Raw genomic sequence first — 11,617 nt, 5'->3', positions numbered from 1 at the left:
TGGTGCCAAACACCTTCCCGTGCCCACCTAAATTAAGAGATGCCAGAACAATTAAACATCCTGAATGCCTCTTCAAGTACCTTGAATCATAGAAACATAGAGTGGTTTGGATTAGAAAAGACCTTAAGATCAACTAGTTCCAACCCCCCTGCCATGGGCAGGGACATCTTCCACTAGGCTAGTTGCTCCAAGGCCCATCCAACCTGGCCTTGAATGGAATGGGGGAGCCACAACTTCTCTGTGCAACCTGTTCCAGTGCTTCACCACCCGCACAGTAAAGAACTTTTTCCTTGTATCTACTCTAAATCTACCTCTTTCAGTTTAAAGCCATTCCCCCTTGTCCCATCCCTACACACCCCTGTAAGAAGTCCCTCTCTAGCTTTCTTGTAGGCCCTGTTAGGTACTGAAAGGCTGTTACAACGTCTCCACAAAGCCATCTCTTCTCCAGGCTGAACAGCCCCAACTCTCTCAGCCTGTCTTCACAGGAGAGGTGCTCCAGCTCCCTGATCATTTTCGTGGCCTCCTCTGGACTTGCTCCAAAAGTGCTGGTTTGTACAGGTTAGAGACAAATTCCTCAGTGTGGCCTCAAAGCAAATCCCTGGATCACCCAGAGCACAAGCGAGCTCTGTGAGTGGGGAATCCTTCCAGCTTGGATGCCAGGACTTTCCCTTCCTCCCCACTCCAGTGTGTGTTTCCCTCAAGCAGGTGAGCTGCCACCTGCAAATCACTCATGATGGGAGAGTCTGTGAAGAAAATGGACACTTGCAGGGAAGCACACTTTCATTCCCTATATCCCCTGCCAAAAAAACCCCAAGTTCACAGCTTTGTTTATGCATTTTATTCCTTTTAGTTTCAGGGTAGTTTATCTGAGATTATCATCCCAGTCACCCTCATAGGGACAAAAAAATTGCAGAATTTATCAAACATCTTTTTTCCTCTCTCATAGTAGACAGGGAAAGGTGCCAATTATGTCCCCCTGCTCCTGTTTTGCTTGGCTTTTTCTGGGGTGGCTGCTTGCATCTGGGGCTGTCCCAGTCTCACTCATCCCTGCCCTGATGCCGCTTGTCAAGATAACAGGGCAACTGAGGCATCACTACCTTCCCACTCTGGGTTTAATCTACTTTGAAGGTGAACTCTTCTTTGGTCAAGCTCCAGATTAATCTAATCCCTAAACAGTGTTACTCCTGCTCTTGAATTGAAAAAAGAAAGAATCTCTGGGCTGGGTGCAGGGACAAATCTTGTGTCTTGTTTCATAGAATCAGACTGGTTTGGTTTGGAAGGGACCTTAAAGTTCACCCAGCTCCAACCCCCTGACATGGGCAGGGGTATTGTCCACTAGACCATGTTGCTCTAAGCCCTATCCAACCTGGCCTTGAACACTGCCAGGGATGGGGCAGCCACAGCTTCTCTGTGTAACCTGTGCCAGTGACTCATCACCATTGTAGTGGAGAATCTCTTCCTTACATCTCATCTAAATCTGCCTTTTGTCAGCTTAAAGCCATTCCCCCTTGTCCTATTCCTACACGCCTTTGTAAAAGGTCTCTCTTCTCCAGGCTGAACAAGTCCACCTCTCTCAACCTCCCTTCACAGGAGAGGTGCTCCGGCCCTTGGAGCATCATTGTGGCCTCCTTGTGCTGGGGGCCCCAGAGCTGAACACAGCACTGCAGGCGGGATCCAACTCCCTCCTGCCCCACAGGCACGGGCTGTGCCTGGAGCAGGTGTGCGGGACACCGCAAGCCGGGAGGTCACCCGCGGGGCCCGGCCTGTCCCTGATCCCCAGCCCCGCACGGGCTCCGCTACCGCGCAGCAGCTGCTGCCAGGGCATCCCGCCCCGCCTGCGACCCTGTCAGCCTGCAGCGGGAAATTCTTCGTTGTAAAAAGGGCGATTCGGGATTTTTCCTCCCCTCCATCCCCCATTTTATATTTGATTATTATCTACTTATGTATGTATGTATGTATGTATGTGAGCCGCGCAGCTGCAGCAGCCTCCCGCGGGGGGCGGAGGCGCGGAGAGGGTCCCTCTCCCTCCCTCCCTCCCTCCGCGGAGGGCCGGCTTCCTCCGCGCCGGCGGTGGCCCGCTCCGCCCGCAGCCGCCCCTCCGCTCCGCTCCGCCCCGCCGCCGCCCCGCTGCCGGCCCCAGGCCCGCGCCGCGCTGGAGGGCGGTCCCGGTGTGCGCGGGGCTGCTGGCAGCCGCCCCCTCCCCATTTCCCCCTTTTCTTGAATGAAGCGTGAGGCGGAGCTCTAGCCAAGCACCGCGCCCGGCTGCGCTGCGCGGGGCCGGCGCCGGAGCCGCAGCCGGAGCCTCCCCTTCGGGCTCCGCTCCTCCCCGCCTCTCCCCGCCCCCGCCGCTCCGCTCCCCGCCGCCGCCGGGAGAGCTCCCCGCCCGCGCCCGCCGCCGCCGCCGCTCGGAGACGCCGCCGCCCGGAGCCGCCCGGAGCCGCCGCCGCCCCCGGCAGCAGCAGCGCGGAGCGCCCGGAGGAGCCGGCCGGAGCCGGCGGGGTGCGCGGGCGGGCGGGCGGGCGGGCAGCGGCTCCGCGGCCGCGGTCCCCATCGGCACCGGTCACACCGCACACGCGGCCCGTCCGCGCCCCTCCTCGGCAGCGCCAGGGGCTCTTCCTCCTGCGGTACAAAGCTGCTCGCTCGGCAAATGGCACTTCGCCCCGGAGCCACAGTCAAAAGCAATTTTTTTCCTTCATTTTTATTTTCGTTTTTCATGATTTTTTCCACGCTCTTTCTTGTGAAAAAGAATTAATTTCCTAAATACATAATTTTGATTTTTATTTTTTTTTTTGGTGCGTGCGTGCGTGTGTGTGGAAGCGCTGGGCTCTCCTGCGATCGGTGTCTGAATGAAACTACGTAAATGCATATGTCTGTACGTTGCACTGGAGGGAAAAACGGAGCACTTCTTCTGCACGAGCTTGGATTCAAATGCGATTCATCTGGTCTCCAGGATTTTCCGTCTCTGTGGGGTTGTTCGCCTTCCCGGGCTGCGAGGCGGGATTTTCTGAGCCTTGACACATCTTTGGAGATGGCTGTTAAACAGGAGTCTGGGAAAAAACATTTGAAATCCTAGAGAGAGATATTTTTTGTGTCCCTTTCCCATCCCCTTGGTGACTTGAAGCATCCGAGCAACCAGAACTTAACGTTTCTGAACACTTGCGATGTTTGGGTTCTGTTGTTGCTATTTTTTTTTCTAGAGGAAACATGACAGAGGAACATATTTATAGTCCAAGTAAGTACTTTACAGAGGAAATTTAGTTTGTGTAACTTAACAAAACGCAGTGTTGAGGTTTCTAGCCTAAAGTGCGTTGGATTAACGTCCATCTGAGGCTGTTTAGCAAATAGTATTGAATTGCAGCTTTTACGGTGCGTGTTTGTCCGCTCCTTCACGTCCGTGTAGTTCAGCACCGAGGGGAGAATGCACCTGATCTTTAGTCCATATAATACTTTTTAAGATGCATTTCAACACCGAGGAGGAGATGGTCCTAAAGTAAATTTATAATAGGTAGTAAATGTGCACCTGGAAGTAAAGTACTTACAGCATTTTAATCCCTATTTATATCGTGCATCTCAAACCGAGGAGGAAACACTGAGAAGACAAAAGTACCTCCAAGAACTCCCCCACACCACCATGAATGAAACCGTGCCCGATACAGTAACTGGATTATAATTTTTTTGTTGGTGTTATTAATTTTATTATTATTGGCTCCTTTACTTTTTGGGGTTTATCCTGCTCCTCTTCTTCCTTTCTCCCTCCCTCTTGCTGCTTCCTCTTGGGAATTATGGCTCATCCGGGGAGAAGAGGCTACGATAACCGGGAGATAGTGCTGAAGTACATCCACTATAAACTCTCGCAGAGGGGATATGACTGGGCACTACTGGGTGAGGACAGGGCACCCCTGCCTCCGGGTCTCTCTCCTCCTGCTGCTGCTGCTCCTGCGGTTGCTGCTGCTGCTGGGACTTCCTCTGATCACACTGGGCTGGTATCTCCGCACCCCGAGCCCCCCGGCTCGGCTGCTGCTAGCCACACGCCCCTGGCCGAGGGGCTGAGCCCCGTGCCCCAAGTCGTCCACCTCGCCCTGCGCCAGGCAGGGGACGAGTTCTCCCGCCGCTACCAGAGGGACTTTGCCCAAATGTCCGGCCAGCTGCACCTGACTCCCTTCACGGCCAGGGGCCGCTTCGTGGCGGTGGTGGAGGAGCTGTTCCGAGACGGGGTGAACTGGGGCAGGATCGTGGCCTTCTTCGAGTTCGGCGGCGTCATGTGCGTGGAGAGCGTCAACCGGGAGATGTCTACCCTTGTAGGCAGCATCGCCGCCTGGATGACCGAGTACCTGAACCGGCACCTGCACAACTGGATCCAGGACAACGGAGGCTGGGTACGTCCCCCAATTGCTTGTTCTTGCTCCCAGCTCCGGCCTGTGGCCGGTGGGCTCCAGGGTGGGCAGTGCCCCGGAGGTTGCACTTGTATTGGGATGGCCAGAAGGTTTCCCTGGGGAGCATCCGCACTGGTGTGTGCCGAATCAGCATAGGCCTTTTGCCAGCTGTCAAGTTTCACCTCGCTGTGGGGTTGCAGTGGTTTGGGATGGGGTAAGCAGCTGCAGCTCGGGAGATTGAAAAGGATGAGAGGTACTCTTCTTCGTCATGCACTGCTCTCTTACCTCTGTGCACTCTCACCTGACCAAGGCAGGGTCCTGCAGCAGGGTGAGAAGGTGCAGCAGAGGCACCTGTCCAGCTGTTGGGCACAGGCGCATCGTGTCAGGTCCCAGGCATGGGGGCAGTGGGGACCACATGTGTGTGTGTGTGTGTGCCGGCATCCCTGCCCATTACGGGTGACATGCCAGGCAGCAAACACAGGATCTTGGTGCTGCAGACAGGCAGGTGGCCATCGGTGCTGGTGTCTGCAGCTGCAGTTGCAACTGGAGTGGGGTTTCATGCTGTAGGAAATGTCTAGTGTAAAAATCTGTCTTTGTCTTGAGATAAAACAAAGGTTCTGGGAGCTGTGTCCATGGGATTCTTCTGGAAAATGGGCATTTGTTGTGATCTGATGGGTGGCTGTGTTTCTGGGGTACAGATCACCTCTGGCAAGGGCTGGCTTCAGCATTGTCCAGAAAGGGAGGATTTCCCTGTGTGGAAACTGGTAGTCAATCAAAAGCCTCTCATTTCGCTCTCTCTCTTTACTAGATGAATAACCACACAAAATTGGAAGGGTATTTCTTTCCTTTTTTCTTGTACTAATTGATACACTGTAACAAAATGTGGTCCCAGCTGCTCTCCAGCAAACCAAGCCTGTTGTACCTGTAAAGTTTATGATATTAAGGCATTGGAAGAAGAAATGGCAAAAGTTATACTGAAGAAGAGACTTTATGTATATTCTGAGAGCCGGCATAAGTCGCTTGGAAATGGAGGTTGGCTAGGTAGGACACCGGGAATTCCAGGTCCAGTCCCCTGTGAAATACGGAGAGCTGACTCAGTTACACAGCACACCGTTAAGAGGTGTGTGCAAAGGAATGTATGTGTTTCCCAGTTAACGTGGTTTGAAAGCCTGGTGTTACTGATGCATCACTCAACTAAATTTTTAGCCTCGGGTCCCTTGTGAAGGCACTGTCAGGCCAGGTAACATGCCACCTGCCTTGACCACCTCTGTTAAAAAACGAAGATGCTGCTACCCACTGTTGAATGTGCCTGACTAACAGATGTATGTGTCTGGGGATCCAGAGGACATCTACTTGCTGCTGTAATGGAGGGAGTAAGGCTCCACATTGAAATGGGAATCCCAGGAATCCCCATTGAAAACCCTCCCCAGGAAACCCCCTGAGGAGTGCTGCAGACCCCTGGTTGCTTGTTGGAGGCAGGAGCATTCTCTTGCTTTCCCCTGCTCCCACCAAGGAGAACAAAATTCAAGGTTCAGGGACCAGAAGGCAGAGCAAAAAATGTGTGTGTGTGCATGTGTGTGTCCATGTATTTATATGCAGATATACAAATATGCATATATATATATACAGACACACACACACGCACGCACAGAGAGTGACTCCAAGTGCTTAGTGGTTAAGACCACACTTGGGAGAGGGAGACCTATCTCCTGATCCCCTGTTTCATGGATCAGTGCAGAGGGTTTGTCAGTGTTTTGTTGGGATTTTGTTTTCACGAAACACATAACTGGGGGGGGGAAAAATCTGCAAAGAGTTGAGGCTTTTGGAGACCTTGGCTGGTTAAACACTGAGCAGCTAAAGGGTTAGGGATTTTGTGATTGCACTTCTGGGCTGGGATGCCTAACTTGTGCGTAAGTCCCTCCTCAGGCTGGAAGCCCGTTTGTGGAGCTGGGGCCCTCAGTTCACTCCAGAGCCAGTGAAGTCATTCTGTTGACTCCAGTGAGCTTTGGATGAAATCCGTAAGCATGCTGGAGATGTATTGTCCTGCGGGTGTATTGTGTAAAGAGAAACATAAATAATGAATAAACCTGAGAATGTGAAAAGACAGGTGTTACCAGGCGTGATTGGCCAGACGAGGAGAGTGCTGGAGCTGTTTCTCGACGGTTAGAAATGCAAGAAACTCAGACTGTAAGCACTGACTGCCTTTAAAAGGAAAAGATGCTTCTTATTGATAGCAGTTTAGCTGTTTATTGAGGTTTCCTATAAACAAAAGCTCCCGAGTTTGGATGCATGTGATGCCATTTACTGCCACGTGTTATTTGTAATGTACACATGGAAGAAGATGTGCAAAATACTACCCTAAGGTGGCTTTTGCCTGTCTGTCTGGGAACTGTCTGGTACCTTTGAGCCATGGGATTATTAAATATAGGCAAAATTCTAGCTGGTTACAAAGAGTAAAAGACTAATGTGAAGTTGCAAACACAGCTTTTAGGATCCTCTCTTCAGACGGAAGAAATAGAATGGCATCGGGGTAGTAAATTTAGATTTTTCTTTCTTTTTTCTAGCTTTCGGGATCTGTCAGTGAGAAAGGGTGCTTTAATATATGCACTCAATCTTCAGCTTGGCACTTGCACCATTCCCCACATATGAACCTTACTAAAGCATCATAAGTGGTTCTTCCAAAGTAACTGATCACCTTGTAGGAGGTGAGGCTTTGTAGGACTTCAGTACAGCTGCCTGTGAGATCTCCCTGTCACACAGTCTGCCATAACAAGCAGGAGCAACGGCTGTTGTAGTCTTCTCCTTCATGTTGTGGCTCCCTGGTAGGTTGTGGAGTGGAGAGTTTATTAGAACCTGTGTAGTAGTAGAGAGGAGGGCATCGGAGTTAGTCATGAGCATGTGTTGGACAACATGTGCTTTGGGCCTCTTGTGTGGGCCTATGTCTTATACTCAAGCCTGAAGTTTGGTCAGCATGTCTTATTTATCTGTTTGGTTTGAATTGGTTCTGTAAGTTGGCAATATAGTTCCAGGACGTGAATGCTTTCCAAGGAAAATTGGATTCCAAGGAGAATGAAGAAGGAAAGAAGCATATCCAGGGGCAGGTTGGGAGGGGTTATAGCTGCTGGAGTATAACTTTTAGGCTCTAGACATCGCTGTTAATGTTGTCTGGGAACTGTTAATACCCTTACAATACAAAGCGTCATGGGTTTATTAGAAACTCAGAAAAAGCAACATATGGGGACTACCTGCACTGAGGCTGTATTATTAACTTGCGGTTCTGGTAGCAAATAAGTGCAGCTTCCAAAGCTTTTCACGTAGGCCAGGATACCACAATATTGTACTTTGGCCTGATAACATCTTAATTGTGTTACAAAAGAAATAAGAGGAGAACCAGCTCATCTCTGCGATTCCATGGTACTTGGTGTAATGTATGCTTTCTGACTGACAACTTAATGGCTTCATTTCATGTTTTAGAGCCTGGTGTTTGAGCTGCGGAAGGACAGGCTTGGCAGCAGGCTGTTGCACTTGGCGACTTTTGACTTTGACATAGGGAATAGTGAAGTGATGCAGCCGGAGCAGGGGAAATAACTGGGTTGGTCTTGCAGTGATGGCTTCCCTCTTTGGATACACAACGTAACATATGTGGGAGTTACGCTCAGCTCTGGATGCTTCTAGCCCAACATGTGGCTTCCTCCCTGAGCTGTTCAAGAAAAAGCGAGAGCATGAGAGCCATAGGAGACACAGGCACTATAATGTACATGTAGATGAGTACATTTTTGATGTAAAGAATGTAAAGAAGCCCAGGTGAGAGAAGAAGCATTGTGTTGAAAATTCAGCCAAAAAGGCATTAGTTAAACTTACAATATTTACGTTTGAACCAGGAATGTGCAGTTTTCATCGAATTCTGTTCTTTTATTGTGATTCTTTGTTGTGTTTGAGAGTTATGGCCAGACATGGGGAAGGATTTAAATACCTAAAGTCAACCATAGGTGAAAGACAAGTGCTTGCATCCTCTGAGTGCCTGCCTAGCCAGAATGGTGGCGGAAGTCCCTGGCTTCTCTTTGCTTCTTGCCCAAGCCAGCTGGAAGCTGCTCCTGCCTGAGAGAGGGGAGCTGCTCAGCATACTGTAGAGAACACTGTTCCCAAGAACCTCCATGTCCCAGAGCCAGCAGGCATCCTTGGGGCTGTCTGCTGTCACTCACATACCATCCTCATGCACAAACACCGTGAAGGAGAAAGAAGCCCCTGCTTTTCCTGTTGGCTCCTTGGTCAAGGCCTTTCCTGAGGTAACAGGAGGTTTGCCTACGAGACCTTCTCCAGCATGGCAGGGGTGTATACACCCTCATCTCTGACATCTCGGGAGGCCTTGCCTGCCAGATGGCTGCTGGTGTTGCCGAGGTGTCCTCCCGTTCGGCAACAAGGCTCTTTCTCCTTTTGCAGGGGTGAGATTTCATTTGGTGAAGGAAGAACCGGGGTGTCTAATTCCCACAGTCCGTTTTCTCAGGTGGCTGTCTACAGCCAAATGAATAAATGCTTCTTGGATCAGGCACTAGACCCCAGGTTTCCCTTCTCCTGGGTTGGCTGCCCTAATCACTGTGTTTCCTCTTCTTTTTTTTCCTAGTAAATCATTAATTCTCTTTGCTCGTTAGCATGCCTTGGAGAGGAAGTGTGGAGAGCCACTGTGCCCTGCAACAGTCCAGAGCCCCTGCGGGAAGGTTAGGGATGGTAAATGCTTCTGCCTCCAGGACAGTTCTGGAGGTCATGGATATCAGTGTGATGCTAGGGCCTCCCTATGCTTGTGTGTGGGACACTGACCGAAACCTCATCCCTTTCAGGCTCTGGAACTACTCTCCCTGCAGCTCAGCCAGGCACCCACCTGCACAGCATGTTGCTTCTCTTGCAAGCCATGGGCAAAAGCCCCTCGCTTGTGTGGGATGGGACGGTGTCTTGGTTGGAGCCGGATGCCCCATGCTGGAGCAGAGGCGCTTTGAGTTTTTACCGGTGACATGTGGCCTTGTAACGACTTAATCCCCAGTGGGGCTAACCCCAAGTCACTGTTTGACTGGTAAAAGGAAACTATCTGAAATCTTCTCAGTTAGATAAATGAATTGGTAGTTTCAAGTGTTACACCTTCTGGGTCCTTTGCCAGTTTTTGTGGCTTTGTGGGTTTATAATCGAATTCTCAAAATATTATCAAAATATTTTTCTTCTTGCTGTTGCTGGAGAGCAAAAAACCCATTCTGTAGAGAACCTGTGCTAAAGCAAGGGGGAGAAGAGCTAGGTCAGAAAGAGAAAATGATTGTGGTTCTCTAGTCCCTTTCATTTGTAATAGCTTTCTCTGTGACATGCAGCAACTTTGGGTTGTGTGTTTTCTCAGAAATCTCATCTTTTTTTTTTTCACTTGAAAAAAACAGAGGAAAAAAAAGAGTATTGACCGTGACCTTTAAAATTTCAGAACCAGGGGTCTTGGTTATAGAGATGATGTCATTTGCCTTGATCTTACAAAGAACTGTAAGGTTCAAACATCAATCCTATTAAAAAGTTTTACTTTACTTTCAATATTGAGAAAGAAGTTAGTTCTGTGCCTGCATTAACACAGGCCTCTCCCGAGCAGCTGCATTAGCTCTGTTGGGCAGTAAGTAGCTTAGTTTTTTGAGTATGTAGCTTGAAATTTGGAGTCAGTAATCCACGAAGAAAATCTAGTTGAATTTTTCTGCTGAGGCACAAGTGTTTCTCTGATGGCAGAGCACGGCTCTAGCTGGAGAATCACAAGACCTACGCAGTGATGTGTGAAATTGCATGTGGAGCAGAAGCATTTTCTCAGCAGCCAGATACCAGGGCCTGGGCTTCCTAAGGCAGCACGGGAACTTTGTCCTGCAGCACCCAGCAAACATTAAGCCCTCATGCGCGATGCAGGTGTCCTTGATGACAGGGCCATCTTTCAGTGGGTTGGACCTGGGATGGTGGAGGGAGGTGGATGATGGCTATCCACATGCCACTCTGCTCACTAACATGAGCTGCCAGCAATCTGGCTGTGTCCTTGTCACTCTTCTCACTCTACAGACGCCTCACTGGGCTAGCCCGCAGTGTTTTAGCACCCTGGGGCTGCCAGCAAGGCTGCAAGAGCTGGCTCATGGCCTGGGGTCTGGGCAGCCACAAAGCAGGTCAGCACTTTTGGCAGTTGAGCAGCTGTAGCTAAAAACCAGCATGATAGATCAATTAAATAACAACTTTCTTGTGGCAAAGTGAATTTCTATGTTTTGGCGGTTGCATTTCCATCCCTGTTGTCTATTGAGGTTATGGTGAAGGCTGTGGCTGGGCAGGGATAAGCACATAGCCATGCACCCCATGGCACGATGGTGAGGCATGCTTCCCCCTCCATTCCCAAATATGATTGTATTTGGTGGGTGCTTTGTTCTTTGCTTGTTTTGTTCTGCTTCATGGAGGGCTGGTGATCCCCAGTTTTCTGCAGGCCTTCCCTTGCCATCACCACTGCTGGCACCAGGCACTGGGTGCTGGATGTGGCCCTGGGTGCTGCTGCCTGGCCATCAGCTGTGGTGTGTGCCAGGTCTGGCCCTTCCCTGGCCTGTTCTGTTTTCTTTCATGCCCTTGGTAGGATGGAGCCCAGCCTGTTTGGTTTGTTGTTTTTTTAAAAATCATTTATTTATGAGCACCTCCTAGCTGCTCTCCTGCTGGTTTAGTGATAATAACAACAACACTTGTTACCTGGTGGCAGCAAAATAGTGGTTATTTCTGAGGGCAGTACTGGCCTGTTTCATTTTCCATTTCATATATAATAATAGGATGGATGAAGGTGTGCAGTGCCATAAATCTTCTCTTCCCCAGCAGGATAACATCCAGGCCTTCTTGGCAAACATGAATGCCGATGACAGATTTGAGGGATTTTTATTTTACTCTGGCATTCAGTCTCATTAACAATCTGATGGGTTTGTGTTTTTTGGTGTTTTTTTTTCTTTATTTTTTTGGCTCCTAAAAGACCATGAAACCAGATAACTTTTCCAAATGTATCTACAAGTCTGGAATTTATTTTCTGTTATTTTATCCTAATGTTAGTTTGCTGTCGTAATTATTGTATATTGATAGATTTTGCTAAATTGTCCTCGCTGGAAAGTTCCTTTCATGTTTCTGGATTTTCCAGTTAATGAATAAGAAAACAAATCTGATTTTAGAAAGTATTGTCACTGATTTCAATAGGAACAGCAAGAGGCACTTGATTGGACAAC

General features: G+C 49.7%; 1 protein-coding gene across 2 annotated transcripts in view; it reads left to right on the top strand.

Moving 5' to 3' along the window:
• Positions 1-2,540: 2,540 nt before the first annotated feature.
• BCL2 (BCL2 apoptosis regulator) overlaps positions 2,541-11,617 on the top strand; it is a 98,744-nt gene continuing 89,667 nt past the window's right edge. For both annotated transcript variants that reach the window (XM_005149937.3, XM_031049695.2), the window contains exon 1: positions 2,541-4,376. In XM_005149937.3, coding sequence (XP_005149994.2) covers positions 3,783-4,376 — 594 coding nt within the window. In that variant the 5' untranslated portion in view covers positions 2,541-3,782. The remainder of the gene's footprint in view (positions 4,377-11,617) is intronic.

Source organism: Melopsittacus undulatus, chromosome 1 (genome assembly GCF_012275295.1).
Source record: "Melopsittacus undulatus isolate bMelUnd1 chromosome 1, bMelUnd1.mat.Z, whole genome shotgun sequence".
NCBI classification, from domain to species: Eukaryota; Metazoa; Chordata; class Aves; order Psittaciformes; family Psittaculidae; genus Melopsittacus; species Melopsittacus undulatus.
The sequence above is the reverse complement of the archived record's forward strand: the minus strand, read 5'-3'. Positions and strand labels throughout refer to the sequence as shown.